The following is a 23,976-nucleotide window of genomic DNA, read 5'->3' as shown; positions in this document are numbered from 1 at the left end:
CATCATTCGATTGCTTCACTTCTAGGCCAAGAAAATATTTTATCAGACCTAAGTTTGTCATCTTGAACTCCTTCTCCATTACCTCCTTAAACTCCTTAATCAGTTTTGTGTTACTTCCGGTGAATATGAGGTCGTCGACATAGAGAGTGACTATTGTTGTATCATTTTCTGATTTCTTTGTGTACAAGGCATGCTCATAAAGACATTTGTTTGTACCCGTTTTTCTTAAAATACTCGTTAATTCTCTCATTCCAAGCACGAGGAGCCTGCTTCAGCCCGTTGAGGACTTTTCTCAATCTCGGCACCTTCTTCTCATCACCTCTCTTCATATCTCTGGTTTGTGATCATCGATTGATGATGAAAACTATTGTTGAACACGTATTCTTTATCTTCAACTTCTTGATCTTCAACGTTTTCATGCTCTGAAATCATGAAATCGTTTGTAATTCTTTGAGTTAGGGTTTATAATTCAAATAAGAAAAGAAATTCTTGAAGATTGAAAATAAAATCACGAAAGAAGATTTCCCTTTTATACATGGATAAAATTACAATATTCCATAAACTTTATATTAATACACAAAAATACATTAAACTTTTTAAACACTATTTTATAATTATTACCATATTTTTAAGAAATAGGTGTAATATATCCTAAGCTTTCTATCGGTTCGAAATCTCTTTTGCAAGATGTTTATTGAGGGACTTATATATAAAAGTTTATTATCAAAATATACATTTAATATTTGGACTAATATGTTTTGTTTATAAGATTGTGCAGATACATTTAGACACCTAATAAGCTAGAGTTATATTTTAAACATTAAATTAGTTTGAGTTATATAATAGATGCACTCTATTAGTTTAAGAACTAAAATATGTATAGTTTTATAATTAGCCAAAAAAAAAAGGGAATATCCCGTTCTACATGAATTTTCAGCTTAACTGATTTTGATAATCAATAATACAGCAACCCCAGAGAAGAATGCAGCTTAATGTCACGGCCCATTGGTATGGGGTGCACATGGCAAGCCCACAAGGTGCATTTTCTAGAATATTCCGGATTTTTGTGGTCATTTATGGAACTCTCTAGAATCCTCTAGGAGTTCCTGGGTTTTGGTCGGTCATGGAACTCTCTAGATTTCTCTAGGAGTTCCCTTTTGGTAAGTGAGGTCATTGAACTCTCTAGAATTCTCTAGGAGTTCCTCTTTTATAAATAGGGTCATGGAACTTTCTAGAAATCTCTAGGAAGTTCCTTTTGTATGTAAGGTGGGAGAACTCTCTAGAATTCTCTAGGAGTTCTCATGTATAGGTGCTAGTAGAATTCTCTAGAAACCTCTAGGAATTCTTAGGATTAGTTTAATAAAAGAAGAGTCTAGAAATGTCTAGGACAAGGAAGATCTAGAATGATCTTCCCACATTTATATAAACAAGTCTAGGTCATATGAATCAACTGAACTCAACACTTGTAATACCTCACTCTTGTAAGCAATAAACAAGATATTCTCCAAGCTCTTTCTCTCTCAAATTGTTCCATCTTCTTGCATATTTTAAGAGGCTGACTAGCTAGTATTGTGGCAATCTAGCCTAGTGTCGCACGGGACGAGGTGATATTCGGCGACCGAGTTTCTGCCCGTGACAAGTGGTATCAGAGCGAAAGTGTTATCGCACCCACGTTTGTGCTTCCGCATTTGAAAGAAGAGATGGATTCAAGTTCCAAAGTCACGAAGGTTTCGACCGGCGAACAGAAGGACAAGAGGTCCAAGAGGGACAAGTCCGTTGAGAGGAATGCTGCCATGGAAGCGCGGGTGACCCGGCTTGAGGAAAGCCTGAGCGAGCATCAAGAAGCTCTCGAGGAGTTCAGCACGGTGGCCGACAAAGTGGCGGAGTTGGATGAGGCTGGTGAAAAGTTGGAGAACGAGGTGATGGGGGTCATTAACAATATGAACCGGAGCATTCGTGACGAAGTGCTGGGATCGGTTCGAGGGGAGGTTAATGATATCCGCCATGAAGTGCTCGAGACAATCCGGGGAGAAGTCCATGCGAGGATCGACGCTCTCCGAAGGGAGATAATGGGGAGGTTTGACGCTATGGATAGGCGGATTGGGAGGAATGGAGGGGAACATAGAGGTGCGGCACCTCAACGAATGGATGTTCCTAAGCCAACTCCATTCAAAGGCTCGAGGAGTGCAAGGGAAGTGGAGGACTTCCTTTGGAACATGGAGAGGTACTTTCGGGCATCAAACATACTAGATGATCGTGGCAAGTTGGAGACAGCACCTTTCTTCTTGCAAGAGATGGCACTACTGTGGTGGAGGAGGCGAGAAGTAGATATTGAACGAGGTACGTTGCGAATGGAGACGTGGGAGGACTTCAAGACCGAGTTCAAGCGCCAATTCTTCCCAGAGAACGCCGAGTTCGAGGCTAGGAAAAGGTTGAATCAACTTGTGCACAACAGGAGCATCAAGGAGTATGTGAAGGAGTTCCAAGAGTTGATGCTCGAGTTACCTAGTCTAACGGAACAGGAGGCCCTGTTCGCGTTTGTGAATGGCCTTAAGACTTGGGCGCAGTTGGAGCTGCAAAGGGCCAAGGTGCGGGACGTCTCCGAGGCAATCGCGGTTGCAGAAAGACTATTAGAGCTCAAAGTGTCTGTGGATAGGCCGAAGATCCTCAGGGACGAGGAGGAAAATCGTGGGGGAGACCGCCCACGTGACCAGGAGAAAGGTGGGGGAGACCGCCCACCTAAGAAGGGGCATGCACATAACAACTCTGTGGGGAAAACCGACGACTCGGGTAAGCCAAGAGTGTGTCAAATTTGTGGTGCCCATAATCACATAAAGTTTATGTGCCCGTTCAAGGGGGAAAAGGTTGCAGCAATGAAAGGACACGAGTCTTCCGAGGAAGAGGAAGGGACTCGGGTGGGATCCTTGAGACTGCTCAACGCTGCGAAGACTAGTGTTGCGAAGCCGGTCAAGGAAACAAGGAGTGGCTCTTTGTTCGTGGAAGCTTGGATCGGGGGAATACGCATTAAGGCACTAGTGGATACAGGGGCTACACACAACTTCATGCGAGAAGGAGTAGCCAAGACGTTGGGTCTGCGGATCAGTCCAACAAGAGGGACGGTGAAGTCCTTCGATGTAGCCAAGCCGGTGGCCGGGGAGGCTAGGAAAGTGCACACCAGGATCGGAGATTGGTATGGGACAGTCTCGTTTACCTTGGTCCCAATGGAAGACTACGACGTAGTGTTGGGATTACAATGGTGCGATCATGTACGCGCTTGCATAATGCCTTATTCCAATTCCTTAATCATTGTGGATCACGGGAAGTCTAGTGTGATCCCAACAAGGAGAGAATCCGAGGGAATAGGCATGTTCTCGGCAATGCGATTCAGCCGAGGTCGCAAATGTGGTAAAGGGGCTTTTACCACTTTTGCTAAGGTGGATGATGGGGACGGTTCTAAGGGGAAAGGACAAGTACCCAAGGAAGTCCAAAGGAGGTGCAAGGTCTTCGAGAGGCTCAAAGATAAAGGCACGAAACCATCAGATCCACAAAGTTTGGCCACAGACAACGTGGGCCAAAGTCAGTCCGCTTTCACTCGCGTCAAGTCCATGGGAAAGGATGCAGGGCGTGCAGTCGAGAAAGGAGACGGTAGAAGGGGGAAGTTGCCCTCACAACAGTTGAAGTCTCTGCGGTCTGTGCTCAAGGGGCTTGTGCGCAGATTCGAGGGACCGTTTTCGATCGAGAGACGTGTGGGAAACGTCTCATATCGGTTGGAGCTGGCAGCCATAAGTGCACCTGATGCCGTGACGTGTAAAGGGAAGGAAGAGCACTTAGGGGACGCCGGGAAGAAGATCACCATGCATCGTTCGAAGGTCGTGCCGAGGTCGGCCACGACTTAGGTGGGGGAGAATGTCACGGCCCATTGGTATGGGGTGCACATGGCAAGCCCACAAGGTGCATTTTCTAGAATATTCCGGATTTTTGTGGTCATTTATGGAACTCTCTAGAATCCTCTAGGAGTTCCTGGGTTTTGGTCGGTCATGGAACTCTCTAGATTTCTCTAGGAGTTCCCTTTTGGTAAGTGAGGTCATTGAACTCTCTAGAATTCTCTAGGAGTTCCTCTTTTATAAATAGGGTCATGGAACTTTCTAGAAATCTCTAGGAAGTTCCTTTTGTATGTAAGGTGGGAGAACTCTCTAGAATTCTCTAGGAGTTCTCATGTATAGGTGCTAGTAGAATTCTCTAGAAACCTCTAGGAATTCTTAGGATTAGTTTAATAAAAGAAGAGTCTAGAAATGTCTAGGACAAGGAAGATCTAGAATGATCTTCCCACATTTATATAAACAAGTCTAGGTCATATGAATCAACTGAACTCAACACTTGTAATACCTCACTCTTGTAAGCAATAAACAAGATATTCTCCAAGCTCTTTCTCTCTCAAATTGTTCCATCTTCTTGCATATTTTAAGAGGCTGACTAGCTAGTATTGTGGCAATCTAGCCTAGTGTCGCACGGGACGAGGTGATATTCGGCGACCGAGTTTCTGCCCGTGACATTAAGCTGAGGTAGGCTTAAGCCTCATCCTATTTAATATATATATATAGGAGTTATTTTTTTTTTTATAGGAGTAGTCGTTAGTAGTAGACGCAAGAAGACTGTCTATAATTTAGGTAACTAGTAGTTTTTGTTGATATAATTTCATTAGAGAGAGAAAACGAGGGCAAGAAGACGAGCAATGCTTTGACTAGTTGTCACAGACTGCCTATAATTTACTATTTTTGTTTTACTTTTTTGTTCTTAATTTTATAATTTTCTCCTTTTTTAAATATATATATATATAACTTATTAAATTTAATATTTAAATTTAAATTCTTAAATAAAGTTTAAGTTTAAATTTTAAAAGCCAATTTGAAGAAAATATTAAGATATTATTTGAGATGTTTATTTTTATTTTTATTAGATTAAGATGAATTTTAAAGAAAATTGTTTAAATAATTTATTTTTTCATATAAAATATGTTTTGTTGGTTAATGAATTGATAAATATTTTTATTTTTATAAAAATTATGTATATTGAGAAACAAAATTAATTTTTATCTCATAATTTCTTATAATTATTAGTTATAAATATATAACTTACTTATTTATAAATTTAAAAGTGTTACAAGTTTTTTTTATCTTTCATATATTATTATTATTATGTTATAGTGCTCATATATTATTATTATTATGTTATAGTGCATGAGTTTGAACTTCGACAATTCTTTACGTGAGGTATATACCTTCATGTATTATAAAAGTTTAAGTCTTATACGACAAAATTTTAATGAATGTTATAATAGTTACCTACTAGTTAATGTGAACAATTTTATATTCAACTATCTTAATTTTTTTTTTTCATTTTTTAAAGTCAATTTCGATGTTTTGTTTTTCATTTTGTTTTTCAAGCCCACTCTAAATATAATTCTTGGATCCGTCCATAAGCATTCCCTAATTTTTTTTAACACAATCTATCTAATTTTTTTGGCAATCTATTGCTTCGGGTTCATTCTTTTTAGTTTGTCTTCTTTTCTTTAGTTCAAATCTCAACATTGTTAAAGTTCAAAGTTTGATTTCAAAAACACAAATATTATTAGAATATATGAGAACAATCATACAAATAATTCTCAAAAAAATATACACAAATAACAGCATACATATATATAAATTAAGAACATAAAAATTGTTATAGAAATCGAATAATAGCACCTGTTTAGCAATTCAGAAATAAACAAGCTACAACAAGGCCTAATAATTCTTTTTCCATTTTGTGTAATCAAATAGACAGCCAAAACAATTGAGCATCAAACAATCAAACAATCAAAAAACAGAGAGCATGACACCAAAATTTTACGTGGAAAACCCAAATTAGGTAAAAACCACGGGACGCTTCGGTTACTTAAATCATCCACTATATCAAATGGGTATACAATGTAGTTTAATACAAGTCTAGAGGTAATCTAACAAAAGTTATCAATTGACCTCATCCTAACTTGTCATTCACATACATTATCATCATCATTAAAGATGGCTAACCAAATGGAGAAGATATAAAGGAAATCAGAAGAAGAACCTGCTGCTTCAATGGAGGAATTGTTGCTTCAATGGAGGAAGAACTGCTGGAAGAGAGAGAGAAAAACCAATCTAAAAAACTGCTGTATTTTTTTTTTTCCTTAATTAAATATGCCCTAATGGGCTTTATTAATTTGTTAGGCCCAGCTGCCAAATGAGCTGACCCAACAAAAATTTTGGGATATTGTACGTTCGTTAGATTGTTTTGTATGACTTTTATTGTAAGAAAATTTAGGAGTCTAAGATCCGCTACAACATCTTGTTCATTCTTTAGATGAAGCATTATTAATGGTGACGACTTTGCATAAAAAATACTATGTATTATGGCCGTTGTCTTATGTTTCTTTATGATTTTTTTACACTGCCGGTGTGGTTAGCATATAGAGTCTCTTGTGGACTATGACATTGATTCATTAGGTGGCCTAAGTCCTAAGTTGTTGCTAAAAAGTTTGAATTGAAACGACTTATATAATAAACTTTAATTTTAAGTAATCATTACGATTATTTTCCAGTAGATTATAAATTTAGAAGAAAAATCCGTTGTAATTTAAAATATAGTAGTCGACCGATACATGTCATTTATAATGATATTATTATAAAGTTGTCTGAGTTTCGTTTTGAAAAGTCATTCGAGAGCTTATCGTCTTTCTCGAAAATTTATGCGCTCAATAAAATGTTAAGTGACATGTTTTTGTTTTAACACTCTTATTTTATGACTTTATTATTGTATGCTTAAACATTTCTCCGATTTGATTAATAATTTATATTTCGTACCTCTGTCAAATCTCCCTGTCTCTTGATCAAGCTTGTGTAGGCTTAAATATAAGGTAAAAAATGAATAATCTCATCCAACTTTAGAACTCATTATCGATTAACTTTACACCATCAAAAACTTCTCGATAACCTTCGATTCGACCACTACGATACGAGCCTTGCAATTAAGCTTTTGGGTGGTCATAGAAAATGATAGTATAAATGACTATGAAAAAGCGGATCATTTTTTTATGGAAAAAATGAATGTGAATCAATTATATATTTAATAAAAAAAATCAAATTATATTAATGGGTCAAATCATCTACTCCAAAAATGTGAATCAATTATATATTGAATAAAAGAATCAAATTATATTAATCAAATCATGAAGAACTATTAATCAAACGAGAATAAAGATAGAATCTCATTATCCACAAAAGAAACCATCCAAAGATGTAGATTGTATGCATATGATTTTGCACTTCTTGGTAAATATTATATGTTTCATTTATTTCAAGTGGTTCATCATCTTTTATTATACCAATATCTATTTTTCAAAAAAGTAATATAACCAAGTTGAAGAATAATTTAACTTCAAATTTTGGTACTTCAAGTAACTGATCTAAACTTAAACATTTAATATTTCTTTTTTGGAAGTTCTTTGATGGGCAACTGCCCCAAATTGCACTCCAACATTTTATTGACATTGAAATTTCGTTATTATATCTTAATTAACTTAGTGGAAAGAACTGTACAAGGGTCCATTAACATTATTGTGAATGGAGCTATAAAGTAAGTAGGACAATTATTGTCATCAATAATCATCTTGAAATTTCCCCAACACCCATTGTTATTATGGGCCCCAACTGCATATATGAATTGGGATGAGCTCTTGAGACTTTCGGGACCTTTGAACAGTCAATTCTTACAAAAAAATAATGCATTTTTTCATTTCCTAAAGGCTGGCTGGCTGGCTTATTGTATTAATTGTTATCCAAAGGACCTACAGTTCAATGTGTCTGGTGGGAGATGATGGAAATTGCAGTGTTTAATGAACCAATTTGGTTGTAAGTTAAGGTATTGAAAGTTTTATTTGAGATTTAAGAATTGTTTATATTATGTTGTCATTTTATCAACAAATTCAGGTATCCCTTCCTATACATATGTTATGAACATGGATCACAAGATTCACCAGCTACAACCAAGTATTATTTTCATGATTCTCTTCCTTTTATCTTCACCATCATATCTCATCTCTTTGAAGATTGATCAGCCACCATCTGAATATGTCTTTCCCTCCATAAATACAACTACTTCTACATCATGGATGATCAACCAGCTACCTTCAGTGTGGTTAAATAGTACATCATATGGATTCGACTTCTTTAAATCCATTCTTCTCAAAAACTCAAGTTCCAGTGGCTCGCAGTTCATTAGTGGTTTCTCTTGTAACTTTTTCAACACTTCATGCTTCTTTGGTATAATAATCATCCTCCAAAACAACATCTTGGATGATGACTTTAGTGATAATGTTATATATAATGATCCAGTGATGATTTGGTCTGCGAATCGGAATTATCCATTGCAAGGGAATGCTACATTAAAATTCACTTCAAAAGGTGATCTAATCTTGGCAAATGCAGACGACAAATTGGTTTGGTCCACAAACACCACAGGTAATTCTGTTTTAGGATTCAAGTTAACTGAAACAGGAAACCTTATACTCTTTGGAGATGACCATTCCATTGTTTGGCAATCTTTTGACCATCCCACTGACACCTTAGTTAGAGGCCAGATTTTGTTGCCAGGACAGAAGCTAATAGCCAGCCAATCTACAGATAGTTTGAACGAAGGATTGTATTCGCTCACCCGTGAAAAACAGGGATGTTTGGTTGCCTACATAGAGTCTAATCCTCCTCAGGTTTACTTTAATTCATCCACAACTATTCAAGAATACAATACTGACAAGTGGTTTCAGAGCATCCTAGAACAAAATGCTTCAACCAACCTCACTTATCAATTCTCAAAGCTAGAAGCCAACGGGCACTTCAACTTTTACAATCTTGGGAAGTATGAACCCAAGATATTGAATGATCCACTTCAAGATCAAATCCGTGATTGTGATCATCCTATGGCGTGTGGAAGATATGGGTTATGTTCAGGATCAAACCAGTGTAGCTGTCCAGAAGAGGTGAAAAATGGATCACTTATCATAAGGCCATTAGACTATAGAAAACCAAACATTGGTTGCACCTTGAGCACCAACATATCTTGTGCTGATTCTCAATATCATAGTCTTGTGGAGCTTAAGAATACAACTTATTTTAACTTCTTCCAACGCCAAAACAATATGAATGTGAGCTTACAAGATTGCAAATTGGCTTGTTTGAGAAATTGCTCATGCAAAGCATTAGTTTATTCGCACTACTACTACTCCCACAATGGCGATTATTTTGATGATCAGTATTTCGGGAAAGTTTACCCGTGCTTATTAATTAATGAAGTGTTCTCGCTTAAGGCCATAGATGTGGATTCCCAAAGCATACACATCTCGCTGTTTCTTAAAGTACAGGAACAAGTTTCTTACCCACAAAAAAGTTTAAGGAGAGCAACAAGTACGGCTGCATCTATTATTGCTGGAACTATCATTACTATTTGTCTTCTCCTCAGTATCTTCTTTTTCGTGTATAAAAGAAGGAAAATGGTCAAAAAGGCAATTGAACATCATCTTCCTCAACTATCAGGATTGACGACTAGATTCTCATATGATCAACTCAAATCCATTACTTGCAACTTTAGTACAAAACTTGGGGAAGGAGGATTTGGCTCAGTATTTGAAGGGACTTTAAGTAATGGCATCAAAGTGGCAGTGAAATCCCTAGATGGATTCGACCAACTAAAGAAGTCTTTCTTGGCAGAGGTTGAGACTATTGGAAACATCCATCATGTGAATTTGGTGAAGTTAATTGGATATTGTGCCGAAGATTCTTATACACTTCTTATCTACGAGTACATGTCGAATGGATCTTTGGACAAATGGATTTTCTACAAGAACCAAGAGGTCAGACTTAACTGGGAATTGAGGAAAAAGATTATCATCGACATAGCAAAAGGATTGGCATATCTTCATGAAGATTGTAGACAAAAAATACTGCACTTGGACATTAAGCCTCAGAACATACTTTTAGATGAGAATTTCAACGCAAAAATATCCGATTTTGGATTGGCAAAACTTGTGGAGAAAGATCATAGCCAAATCATAACAGCATTAAGAGGGACTCCAGGTTATATTGCTCCAGAATGGCTAAGTCTAAACATTACAGAAAAGGTAGATGTCTATAGCTTTGGTGTGGTGGTCATGGAAATCTTGTGTGGCCGACCTAACTTAGACCGATCTCAAATTGAGGACAATAAGCATCTCTTGGGCATGTTTAAACGGATGGGAGAAGAAGGGCGACTTCAAGATCTAATCGATAAAGATGATTTGGAAATGCAATCAAATATTGAGGAAGTTGTCAAGATAATAAAGTTAGCTGCATGGTGCTTGCAAAGTGACTTCTCTAGGAGACCTCCAATGACAAATGTGGTTAAGGTCTTGGAATGCGTCATTGAAGTCGAAAACAACTTGGATTACAATTTCACAAATCCTCCCATTCGAAACGTGACAACAAACCCTGATGTCAAGGATAGTGCAACTACACCATTGTTTCCTTCCATCTTATCAGGACCAAGGTAAAACAATTTATGTATTTTACCTTTCATATCCAAGAAGAACTTATGTATCACACTTATTACAAAATATTTATGAACTAGATAAGGTAAAATGATTGATACAGTTTTGATTTTTGATTATTTTGTTTCATATATAAGCACAAATTGAAAGGTATTAGCTTAATTAGTGAACTTCTACTGCAATAAACAAACTCTCGCATGTCATTCCAGTCATATGCTCATTTAAAAGTTTACTAGCACAAAAACGACACCACCATATCAAGGGATTTTTTATCCACTGTGAAAAAATATTTTTCTAGCACTTCTATGGCGACTATTTAAACATTTGTCCCACAGATAATTAATATAATATACATTATCAAATTCACGATTTAGTGACGTCTTTTAAATAATTTTAGTCTAGGTAACTAACACATTTAATTATTTAGACATTTTCAATTCGATTAATGTTGTTTTTGGACTAACTGACAAAAAAACAATTTATTTAGCTTCTTTAGTAACGAATGTGGGAATATGCATTATTATAAAATAAAATTCAAGCAACTAAGTTGCATTATCCAAACTAAAATAAATTAAACTTTGTATTTCCAAATTCGTTATTGTTAGGGAGATTTTCTATCACCAAAGCAGATGTACAACAGTGTCCACATATGATGCAGATATTCGTCGGGCCTAGGAGTGACCATCGGCCAGGCTGTGTTGTCGAGACCGACTCAAAACCGAGAACCACCAGTCATTTTTTTACTTTGGATTACTACCGGTCAAGTACTATTTTTGTGACAAGAAGGTTTAAGCAATTAGATTATTGACAACCAAATCTTGACAACAAAACAAAAGGAATCCAACAAAGAAACATTGTTCACGTACTTATAAGTAGCACAATAGGACATAGTCAATGTAAAATGTTGGTAGGACCATAATTGTTATTGAACACAACTTAACAAATAGAAAGATAGACTTAAAAGGGTATGACCACTAATTATTATTGTCATATTATTTTGATCAATCCACACAAACTAAGCAGATGAAGGAAATCACCCAAACTTAAGCAGGTAAGTATTCGTTTCTTACTTGAATTATTAGTTCAAGACCTGCATATATATGTTATGATGGATCATCACCAGCCAAGTATTATTTTCATGATTCTCTTCCTACTACTGTTTTTGTCTTCTCCATCATATCTAATCTCTTTGAAGATTGATTGGCTACCATCTGAATATGTCATACCCTCAACGAATACAACTACTACATCATGGATGATCAACCAACTATCGACACCTCGGTTAGGAGGGCCAAGTGCCTTGTTTACACCCATTCTTCTCAGCAACTCAAGTTCCAGTGGCTCACAGTTCATTAGTGGTTTCTACTGTGACTATTACAACACTTTGTGTTTTTTTGGTATAATCATCTTCCAAAACAACAAGGTCAATCTCAAAGATATAGATATATATGACATAATGCTAGTTTGGTCAGCAAATCGTAATTATCCATTGCAAGGGAATTCTACGTTAAAGTTCACGCCGAAAGGAGATCTAGTCCTGGAAAATGCAGAAGGGAATTTGGTTTGGTCCACTAACACTACAGGTAAACCCGTTTTAGGCTTGAAGTTAACCGAAAGTGGGAACCTCGTGCTATTTGGCAATGATCATTCTGTCATTTGGCAATCTTTCGATTATCCCACCGACACCTTACTTAGGGGGCAGACATTGCTTCCAGGACAGAAACTAATAGCCAGCCTATCTACAGATACTTTGAACCAAGGATTGTGTTCGATCAACATTGTAAACCACACATTGTTTGCCTACCTAGAGTCTAATCCTCCTCAGGTTTACTTTTCCTCCACCATAAATCTAAAAAATGGAACTTTTGACTGGTTTTGGAACATCTTACAACAAAATCTTTCGACCGCCCTCGCTCATCAATTCTTGAAGCTAGATGCCAATTGTCATTTAAACATTTACGAATTTGGACAAATGAGACCTAAGATATTGATTGATTTACTTCCAATCTTAGATGATTGTGATTATCCTATGGCGTGTGGAAGATATGGCATATGTTCACAACCAAATCAGTGCAGTTGTCCTGAAGAGATGAAAGATGGAACCCGTATCTTAAGGTCATTAGACATTAGACAACCAAACCTTGGTTGCACCTTGCTCAACAACATATCATGTGGTGATTCTCAATATCACAATCTTGTGGAGCTTGAGAATACAACTTATTTTAACTTCTATCTGAATCAAGGACACGTAGACCTGGACTTAAAAGACTGCAAATTAATTTGCTTGAGAAATTGTTCATGCAAAGCAATAGTTTATGCATACTACAATGGAGGTAGTAATATTAAATCATGTTTATTAATTAATGAAGTCTTCTCTCTTGAGGCTATTGACATGACCAACAACTTGTACACAAACATCTCAGTGTTTCTTAAAGTACAGGAATTTCCAACAAAGCAAAACCAAACACAAGATTCTTCCCCTCAAAATGGTTCGAGGAGTGTAACAACTATTGTTGCATCTATTGTTGGAATTATCATTTTTGTTTCTTTTCTCATTGGGTTTTACTTCCTTATGTATTATAGAAGGAGAATGGTCAAAAGTGAAATTGATCTTCAACTTCCTCAACTATCAGGATTGCCAACTAGATTCTCTTATGAGCATCTCAAATCCATTACTGGCAACTTTAGTAAAAAAATTGGGGAAGGAGGATTTGGCTCAGTATTTGAAGGGACTTTGAGTAATGGCATTAGAGTGGCGGTGAAATGCCTAAATGGGTTCGATCAACTAAAGAAGTCATTCTTTGCGGAGGTCGAGACAATTGGAAACATTCATCATGTGAATTTGGTAAAATTAATTGGATATTGTGTTGAAGAGTCTTATACACTTCTTGTCTACGAGTACATGTCGAATGGATCTTTGGACAAATGGATTTTCTACAAGCATAAAAAGGACGCGCTTAGCTGGGAATTGAGGAAGAAGATCATCGTAGACATAGCAAAAGGATTGGCATATCTTCATGAAGAATGTAGACAAAAAATACTGCACTTGGACATCAAGCCTCAGAACATACTTTTAGATGAGAATTTCAACGCAAAAATATCTGATTTTGGATTGGCAAAACTTGTCGAGAAGGACCATAGCCAAATCATAACAACGTTAAGAGGGACTCCAGGTTATATTGCTCCAGAATGGGTAAGTCTAAACATCACAGATAAAGTAGATGTCTACAGCTTTGGGGTGGTGGTCATGGAAATCTTGTGTGGCCGACCAAACTTAGACAGATCTCAAATTGAGGATAATAAGCATCTTCTAGGAATGTTTAGACAAAAGGGTGAGGAGGGGCGATTTCAAGATCTAATCAATAAAGATGATTTGGAAATGCAATCAAATATTGAGGAAGTTGTAGAGATAATAAAGTTAGCTGCATGGTGCTTGCAATGTGACTTCTCAAGGAGGCCTTCAATGACAAGTGTGGTTAAGGTCTTGGAATGTGCCATTGAAGTCGAAAAAAACTTGGATTACAATTTCACTAATCCTCCCATTGAAAAACTGGCAACAGACCCTAATCTCATGCTTAGTGCAACTACGCCCTTGCTTCCTTCCATCTTGTCAGGACCAAGGTAAGACAATTTATGCATTTTAGCTTTTATGTACAAAAAAGACAATTATATCAACTACTTCGAAATATTTCATGGACTAACAAGACAAACTCTTGAAAGGGAATGAATTGATGTACTCATGCACTTTCGTTCTTCAGTTCATATATAAGAATTTGTATGGTATGCAATATTTAATTGTCAAGAGCTACATAATCTGGTCCATAGCAGGACTAGAAGAATCTTATTTGGTAAGTTTAATGTAACTTGTTAAAATTCTTCTCCTAAAAATTGGTTTTCAGTATAAGATTTTTGCATCAATCATATCTTGAGATCTTGTAATTGCTTTCCTCTATCTCTTCACAAAGTCTTCCAAGTACAAAATACTAAAGAGCTATTAAAAACCTTGCACTTGGTATCCTCATTGATTGAACTTGTCAATGAACATATTTTAGAAGAGTATGTTATCTACAAGCATCACCTAATTTGAATAAAGACAATTAATCAAAGATTATTCTATAAATGAGTAAATTAATATTTGGTTGATATCATGATGTCATCACTAAATGATAACTTTAATCGTTTTTAACACTTTCATTTTAGCCTCTTGATTGAATGTTTCTGATTTGATTTCATTGCCCTGAAGCCATCCAGGACCAGCATAATTATTGAACTTCAACTCTTAAACTAAATAGTATATATAATAAGGGCAGAAGCAATAATCTATTGGTTTCAGAAGATAACATAAAAGGCGAGTGAAAATGAAGACGACCAGACCAGACCATTGTTAGAGGTGTTCTCTAATAGCAAATTATAAGCAAACTGGGAAAGCAAAGATGTCTTTCCTTTGCAAAAATAGGATCAACTTCAAGTAATTAAACTTTGCAGAACTGAAAAACAGTGTTATCAACTCCATTAATGAAATGTGTATGATATGATAAACAGATTGCACAGATATTTAGATATACAGAGAACTTTTACAATGAGGGAGGGCCGGAAAGAAGAAGCATCGGGAGATAAACAGAATAATTAGATGGAAATAAAAACCATGTCATGGGTATCGTAAGTGAACCATCAAAACCCATACTTCAAAGTTTCAATTTCATAGAGAAACTCACTCCCAACCAACCTCCAACCTCCAGGTATGCTTTTTCAACTAATAAGTTGAACGTCCAAGGAGTTGAAAACAATGAAAAACAAACAATACACCAATAAAATTGTCTTCCTCGTGCAATCATGCATGATAATGTTGCATTCTAGTTCTTCTTGATGTAAACTGTTAAACCATAACTCTATATGACAACCCGTGAAAGATTTATCCATTTTCTGCACCTTATGGTTAAGAAAATGAGGCCCATGTTATGTTCAATAACTCCAAATATATGCCAAGGTAATTTGCAGAAATCTGATTCATAAAAGATACCTCATTTCTAGTTAACAACAGTTCAAGTCTGCACTTTCTAGTATTTTTTTTCTTTATATTCTCAATTGAAAAGAATAAGAGAAATCTTAGAGGTGTATCTGATTCTAGTTTCCTTAAGAAGCATGTCTTTGTCTCTTGTAACAGGATGATTTACTGCAGCAACAATTTCTTGCTTTTTACATTTCCATGCAAAGAAAAGTAAAATTGTAAAGACAAAAACAAACAATGATCCAAAAATTATTTTTATACAACTTTGGGAAGTAAGAGTTCAGGACATTTCTGATATAGAAAATCACTAGAAAAAACAAATTTATTTTTTGCCCCAAATTTATGTAAATTCATTGAAACGGCCCAAATTCAAAATTGATGATATCATTAGAACATTTATATTGTTAATTTCATTTTGGTATATTGGTTGACGAATTTTCCAAAATTTACATTTTGGTTCACTTTCACCCATTTACAAATTTTATTTCATTTATATCACATTATTTATAGTTTATAATTTCTTATTTGTATATTAATATTTTATTATATGTGCAGTTTCAATACCTAAAAAGTAAAAACACCAAAATAATACATAAAATCTATATATACATATTGGTCCCATTTGGAGACAATTTTTGTTTATGTTTCTACATTTGGTATATCAGTTAACCGTAAAATGGTTCGACAAGTAAAAAGCCGAACTAAACCATTACGGTCGGTTCTTCAGTTAATTTGGTGGGTCACCCCTAAGTATGACTAATGCACAACTGGCCCAGGTTGACATTGGTGGCACAAACACGGTGGATTGTATGACACAATTGGTTAATGTATCTAATTCTATATTAGAAATAAGGATTCAATAAATTAGCAGTTAAGTATTGGGCTATTTAAAAAAAAACACACATAAAACCTCAGTTAATTATGGATATGGAATATATATATATATATATGGTCCATAACAAGATTAGTACTTGCCAAGTTGAAAGTAAACTTGTTAAATTTCTTCTCCTAAAAACAGGTTTTACATGGATTTGCAATTGCATTGAATCTAATTCAGGGGTATCAAAGGGAAAGATAAGAGTTCTGCATCATATCATACCTTTTGATCTTGTAACTAATCTTCCTCCTTCTCTTCACAAAGGCTTTCTAGAACAAGATACTGAAGAGCTATTGAAAACCTAGCAGTTGGTATCCTCTCTGATAGGGAACTTATTGAATGAATATATTTATGAAGAATAAATGATCCATAGCCATCACCTAAATAAACACAAAGACAATGATCCAAAGATTATACAACAAAATAAAGAAATTACTATTAGCTTTTAGATTATTGATAACCTTTAATCATAAAAATGGACGATATCCATCTTTTGTAGATGAATAGTAGTCTTGGGGAGTCTCCATGACATGTATCAGATAAAAGAAGTGTGCATGGCCCTATTTTACTATAGGAGGAAAGATAACTGTCAATTCCAATCAAATGCAGAAGCATTGATATTGCAGTGTACCAAGAATGCTCACTTGGCATGAGATATGGCACTTTGACACAGTGCAAGAACTCGAACCATCGCAAGGTCTCTTCCTCGGGGATTGCTATATTTTTCTCCACGGTTACTTCATATAAAAATTAAAAACAAGGAAAATTTTCAAACTGAAAGAACACAGAAAGGTCTCTCTGATATAGATTTTAAGAGGTTATCACCTTTCACCAAAAAAGTCACCAAAATCATCAACAACCACGGACAAAGGAAATTTATCATGGAGGTGAAATGCAGAGAAGTATTTCTTGATACCTTCATCATCTTCTACGTATCTTCAGCACAAGAAAAAACCATATAAGCAAAGATCAGGAACTTTAACCATCTTTTAACACTTTAGGTTTAGACTCTTGATTGAATGTTGCTAACTTGATTTCTACACGTTGAAATAGATCAGATGATGGGTCAATGCCCTGAAGCCAAGAAGAGTAGAATTTACTTCAGCTCTTCAAAGTAAATAGCATAATAACGACAGCAGCACTAAGTTACGGTTTCAGAAGAATGAGGATACCTGAGATAGATAAGGGGGATTGTTTTCCATTCTGCGGCGGCTGCAAATGAAGACAACCTTAGCATTGGTAGAGTTGTTCTCCAACAGTGAATTATAAGCAAACTGGAAAAGCAAAGATGTCTTTCCTCTGCAAAATGGAAATTCAACATCAAATAATTTAGCTTTACAGAACTGAGAAATGATGTTCACAAGCTCCATCAAATTCGGATATCCAGAGAGATGTATACGACGAGGGAGGGCCGGAAAGAAGAAGCATCCGGTGAGACTGGTCTTGATACGAATTGTCTTGACGAATTATGGGTGATGAAAATAAGAAGAACCTGTCCACCATTCTTCAGCTCTCTACAAAACTGTCAAGCAAATTCATTGAATGATTTAGGGCAACCAATTGACGATTAATCGAACTGATAGGTAATGAAGAAAAGTAAAAGGCAAAATGCATACATAAGCCGATGAACAATAAGGAGCAAAATGTTGTTCTCCAGGAAATGTAGAGTGAGAAAAGAAGATTAAATAGCCCTCTAAACTTATCACCTGGAATTTCCGTTGAGGTTCTGTCGCTTGACTCGGGTCACTTGCCACTCATCAACTGAACTAACCGCAAGCAGAAGCCGTCTTCATTTCAGAGTTTGCGAACGGGAAGAGAACCGGTATCCGATAACTTTTTTTTTAACTAATGTATTTAGTTAGGTGTATATAGGATTTGGGCCTATACAAATTTAAATTTTAGGCCCCTAAAATAATAATAATAAATTAATTATTTAATAAAAAAAAATTAATTAATATATTATAATACGAGACTAAAAAGAGATAAAAAATTATTTTTATAATATATATTTAATATTAAAGAAAAAAAAAAATAAAATAATATTATTAAATATAAAAAAATAGGGGCCCTATAAAAGTGGGAAGCCTTATGCAACTGCATTGATTGTCTTACCCTAGGTCGTCCCTAGGTGTATATTACGGGAAATTTGACGAAATGACCCCAAAGATGGGCAAATTTGACCTGGTGGTCGCCCATAAATTTAATTGTTTTCGTGGTTTTTTTTTTTTTTTTTGACAAATTTGTCTTTTTCCCGAAACACTAAGGGACTTAGCGTTTCGCGAAGTAGATTAGAGTTTAGTATAAATACTCTAATTTTTCTATTTCCTTCATTGACTTTCTCTCTCTTCTCTTGTTTTCTCTTTTGATGGCGGCTACGGCGACGGAGGCGGCGGCTACGGCGGCGGGGCTGCGGTCACTTCATACAGATTTACATTATCTTTATTTCAAACCCTAACCTAAATCGATTTATGTTTTTATTTACACGATCTTCATAAACTCTAACCCTAAACCTATTGCATGCAAGTGAAGGATTCTAAGGATTTGAAGGTCGGAGAAGATGTTCATTTCAAACATTTAACCTAATTCGAGTTATGTTCATGTTTCCATTATCTTCATTTCAAACCCTTCGATTTAACCTGTTATTATTTGGTTCATATTGGTTCATATTTGTTATTTGATTCATATTGGTTCATATTTGTGCATTTCGTTAAGTGGTTCATTTATGAGTTTTGCAGATAATCTCGGATCATATGGGTTTCCGTTTCAGGAAAGATTTGCTAAGGAGTTACCGTTTCGCTAAGTACTTTGCATTTCGTTAAGTGTCAAGATTTTTTGTTATTTATAGTTAATAATGAACTTCATTTGACAAAGTATCTACATCACTCATGGTTTTTTGAAAAGAAGTTATGTTAGCAAAACAAACCTTATCTTTTTACATTAATGGAAATATTTAGATTCTTCAGAAAAGGCCATTTAAGAATCCATCATTGAGCTCCAGATAAGAGAAGATGGTTTGACTTTGATTTCGTTAGTCATTAGCTAAAGAAATAAATATCAAACAATCTTCTCTTAGTTGGAGCTCAATGATGGATTCTTCAAAGGCCTTTTCTGAAAAATCTAAATGTTTTCAAATAAAATTAATAAGATTTTTTATGCTAACACATTTTCTCTTCAAAACCATGACTTTGTTGTTGATACCTTGTCAAACGAGATAGATTATCTATGAAACCAATAAAAAATTTTGTACTTCACAATTCGCTATGTACTTCGAGCTCCAGTTAAGAGATGATGGTTTGAATTCGATTTCGTTTGTTATTAACCAAAATATGCTTAATGACTAACGAAATCGAATTCAAACCATCTTCTCTTACCTGGAGCTCAATCAAATGCTTGAAGCACGACTTCGCGATTCGCTAAGTACATCGCGATTTGCTAAGTCCCTCGTGATTCGCTAAGTACCTCGCGATTCGCTAAGTGCTCACCGACTCGCTAAGGAAGTCGAAGAGGTGCGCGTACGCACATGCACTATACCTTATATTTATAAAAAATCATTTCGCTAAGTGTAACTGGGTTTATTGTGTAAAAAGAGAAAATATATATATATATATATATATATTATATATGATTTATTAGTATTATTATTGGATTTGGAAATGTGTTAGAAGATTCTTCTTTAAGTATGTTGTCATGTCAAATCATTTGTTATTCTTGAAATAAACTAATACATGTCAATGTGGATATACCCAACTTCTTTACGAGGTCTTGAGTTTGAAATTGTCAAACGACAAGTTATGTACATAGTTAAGTGTGTTTGTATACTATGTGCTTACCTTCCTTAATGTCACGTTATTTTAATATTATTAATAAACACCCTTTGTGGTCACATTTTTTTAGTATTATTAGCAAGTACCTCTTTTTTTTGCCATTTTTTTAAATATTATTAGCTGTTAGTAGTTTGTGTATTAAGTTAAGTTAATCATTTTATATATATATATATATATAATTATGCTTAATTTTGAAAGTGTTCGGATTGCCGGGTCGAGAGCTATGGTTAATTTGGATATATATGTGAAAGTAAATGAATACTTGGGTCGGATTGTGGGTTGACCCGCCCACAAACTTAAAACGTTTAAAAATAAAATAAAAAATGCTATATGTATGTTTAGAACTTGCAACACAACAAAACAAGTACAACCCTTTAACAAACTAGACTAAAAATACTTTATATTTTAAATTCAACACCAAATTTTATTAATGCAAGACATTTTAACAATATAAGTTCAACTTTTTAACTAATTAATCTATATATATAATGATGCTTAATTTTTAAATTGTCCGAATTGTCGGGTCGAGAGATGTGGTTAATTTGGATATATATGTGAGAATAAATTGATACTTGGGTCGGATTGTGGGTTGACCCGCCCATAAACTTAAAACGGTTAAAAATAAAAATGATATATGTATGTTTCAAACTTACAACCTAACAAATCAATTACAACATTTTAACCAACTAGGCTAACAACACTTTATATTTTAAATTCAACACCAAATTTGATAAACGTGGAACATTTTCATTTTAACAATATAAGTTCAATTTTTTAACTAACTAATATATATATATATATATATAATGATGCTTAATTTTTAAAGTGTCCGGATTGTCGGGTCGAGAGTTGTGGTTAATTTGGATATATATGTGAGCGCAAATTGATACTTGGGTCGGATTGTGGGCTGACCCGCTCATAAACTTAAAACGGTTAAAAATAAAATGAAAAATATTATATGTATATTTCGAACTTGAAACCTAACTAAACAAGTACAATCATTTAATCAAGTGTGATTTGCTGAGAGATAATTGGCTTATATCAATTAAAAGTAATTAAACAAATATGAATCAAATATTTGATTACCAAAGTGTGAGGTCACGATGCTAAATATTAAAAAATATGAATCAAATATTTGATTGACAAAGTGAAAGTGTAAGGTCAAGAGATGAGAGGTTCATTCAGAAAAAATATGTGATGAAACATATAAGAAGATAAGTTATTTTACTGAAGTGAATAAAATATGGAATGAGAGCGTTCTATTTTTATTTTAATATATTATTCGTGATTTATTAAGAATTTTAAACATTGAATACATATTATTATAATTTTTTTAAAATTTATTTTATTTTTATCCGTGGTATGGCACCAAAATTTTCATAATTTTAGTAATATATCTAGTTGTGGAAATATATATTTTAAATTTATAGTGTAATTGTATTTATTGTGTAAGAAAGAGAAAGAAAAAAATATATTATTAGTATTATTATAATAATTTTTTTTTTTTTAATAAATATATATAATTAACTGAATATTATATAAAATTATATATAAAAAGGAAAATAATAAACAAGAGTAAGAGAAAAGATGACACTTATAAAATCAATGTTTTAGATTATAATTTTAATGATAAAAAAAGAGAGAGTAAAAATTGTGTTTAAAGCATAATAATATATATATATATATATATATATATTGTGACAATTTATTAGTTAAAATTTCTATAAAAAATTTCAAAGTCTAATAATATAAAATTTAATTATGAAGTAATAAATGATACAAATTATAAAATATTTATTTGTATATAAATTTAGAAAATGATAAAAAAAAAAAATTAATTGAGAAAGAACTCAAGAATAGAGAATGATAAGAGAAGAAAAAATAAAAAAAAAAAGTAACATCGTTAGTTTATTTTGTTTAATATGAGATTTTTCTTAACAATTATATATATAATATATATAAATATTTTACAAAATTGGTACCTATAATTAAATTTCTAAATAAATAAGCTTTACTCTCAACCATTAAATTTGGTTAACTTTGATTTAAAAATATATATTTTATTTATATTATTTGTTTGTTTGAACTCAAAAAAATTAAAATTAAACGAACAAATATTATTAAATTTAATAATGTATACATAATTAAAAAATATTTCACAACATTAATTCACCTCAAACTACTTGTTTGTTTGGTTAAAGTATTCAAATCAAGGATTATTTGTTTGGTTAAAAGTATTTAAAGAATATATGAACAATTTAATATAATATTTTATCAATTATATTATATATTGTGACAATTTATTAGTTAAAATTTCTATAACAAATTTCAAAGTATAATAATAAAAATTTATTTATGAAGTAATAAATAATACAAATTATAAAATATTTATTTGTATATAAATTTAGAAAATGATAAAAAAAAATTAAATAAATTGAGAAAGAACTAAAAGAATAGCGAATGATAAGAAGAAGAAAAAATAAATGAAAAGTAACATCCTTAGTTTAATTTATTTGTTTAAATATGAGATTTTTCTTAACAATTATGTATATAATATATATAAATATTTTACAAAATTGATACCTATAATTAAATTTCTAAATAAATAAGCTCGCCTCTTAACCATTAAATTTTGTTGACTATAAACAAAGTTTATAAATTATTTAAAAATATATATTTAATCATATTATTTGTTTGTTTAGACTGAAAGTGAAACTAAGGTTAAATGAACAAATATTATTAAATTTAATAATATATACATAATTAAAAAAATATTTCATAACATTAATTCACTTCAAACTCAAATTGTTTGTTTCTTTGGTTAAAGTATTCAAATAAAGACTTGTTGACTTGTTTGTTTGGTTAAAGTATTTAAATAAAGACTTATTTGTTTGGTTAAAATTATTTAAAGAATTTTTGAATAATTTAATATAATATTTTATCAACTATATTATAAATTAAAATATTTTTTAAAAAAAGTCTTACAAATTAATGTGTTGATAACCTGTTGTATTTGGTGTTTTATTTCTTCTTTAGATAGATGATAATAAAATTGTAGTGTGTGATGAAGTTGAAAACTGTTTTTTAGTTTGTTATCTATAAATAATAAGTTATTTTATAAAGATTTGATTGAAATTATAAAAAATTAATAATAATAATAATAAATAAATTAAGAATATGAAATCATGAGCCGGTTTGGTCTTAAAATTTATGAAGTAAGACAGAGCGACAACTACAAAATATGACTGATCCAATTATTATATAAGGGCAAGTTTGATGTTAGGTTTAATAATTTATCTTATAAAAAATGTTTCTATCACATTTAATTTAAATATGAATCAAGATGCTGGAGGAAGTCTTTAGCTTAGGCTGTTTTATTTGGGTTTTAAACCAAATTTAACCAAAATCAATTTTTTAATTAATTACTTCTCAACAATCACATCACTCCTTTTATTAACTAAAATACTAAAATACTCTTTATTTTAAATTATTATTATATATTTTATTTATATATATCAATAACTTTTAAGTCCTTTTATCAAAATTAATTATTACCTTATCAAAATTATCACTAATCATTATTTTTTTCGCCTTCTATTTTATAAACCCCAATTCGAACAAGGCCTTAGTTACTGTATCGTATTCATTTATTAAGACAATCTTTATCTGCCTC

At 33.3% G+C, this 23,976-nt stretch overlaps 3 protein-coding genes and 1 long non-coding RNA gene across 5 annotated transcripts; 2 read left to right on the top strand and 2 right to left on the bottom strand.

Annotated features, from left to right (window-relative positions):
• The first annotated feature begins 8,035 nt into the window (after positions 1–8,035).
• LOC124943386 (G-type lectin S-receptor-like serine/threonine-protein kinase SD2-5) lies at positions 8,036–10,753 on the top strand. The gene has a single exon (XM_047483897.1). It carries the CDS (start codon positions 8,036–8,038, stop codon positions 10,595–10,597), a length of 2,562 nt encoding a protein of 853 aa, XP_047339853.1. The 3' UTR covers positions 10,598–10,753.
• Positions 10,754–11,549: 796 nt separating this feature from the next.
• On the top strand, positions 11,550–14,398 carry LOC124941705 (G-type lectin S-receptor-like serine/threonine-protein kinase SD2-5). The gene has a single exon (XM_047482053.1). It carries the CDS (start codon positions 11,700–11,702, stop codon positions 14,217–14,219), a length of 2,520 nt encoding a protein of 839 aa, XP_047338009.1. The 5' UTR covers positions 11,550–11,699; the 3' UTR covers positions 14,220–14,398.
• A 113-nt stretch (positions 14,399–14,511) lies between these two features.
• LOC124941706 lies at positions 14,512–18,300 on the bottom strand. Of its 2 annotated transcripts, none has more exons than XM_047482055.1 (8): positions 17,879–18,073; positions 17,652–17,778; positions 17,510–17,553; positions 17,305–17,415; positions 17,124–17,216; positions 16,941–17,047; positions 16,807–16,859; positions 14,512–14,622 (listed from the first exon to the last, which is right to left on the bottom strand). In XM_047482055.1, exons 1-8 carry the CDS (start codon positions 17,980–17,982, stop codon positions 14,578–14,580), a joined length of 684 nt encoding a protein of 227 aa, XP_047338011.1. In that variant the 5' UTR covers positions 17,983–18,073; the 3' UTR covers positions 14,512–14,577. The 2 variants fall into 2 exon arrangements, with proteins under 2 accessions (XP_047338011.1, XP_047338010.1); XM_047482054.1 differs by lacking the exon at positions 14,512–14,622 and adding an exon at positions 18,186–18,300 and having other exon boundaries at positions 16,291–16,859; positions 17,879–18,001.
• On the bottom strand, positions 15,055–16,150 carry LOC124941707. Its single transcript, XR_007099643.1, has 2 exons — positions 15,615–16,150; positions 15,055–15,523 (listed from the first exon to the last, which is right to left on the bottom strand). It is a non-coding gene; the product is annotated as an uncharacterized LOC124941707 (long non-coding RNA).
• Positions 18,301–23,976: the final 5,676 nt, after the last annotated feature.

This window comes from Impatiens glandulifera, chromosome 6 (genome assembly GCF_907164915.1).
Source record: "Impatiens glandulifera chromosome 6, dImpGla2.1, whole genome shotgun sequence".
In the NCBI taxonomy this organism is placed as follows: Eukaryota; Viridiplantae; Streptophyta; class Magnoliopsida; order Ericales; family Balsaminaceae; genus Impatiens; species Impatiens glandulifera.
Note: the sequence above shows the minus strand (reverse complement) of the source record. Positions and strands in the feature narration are given on the sequence as shown.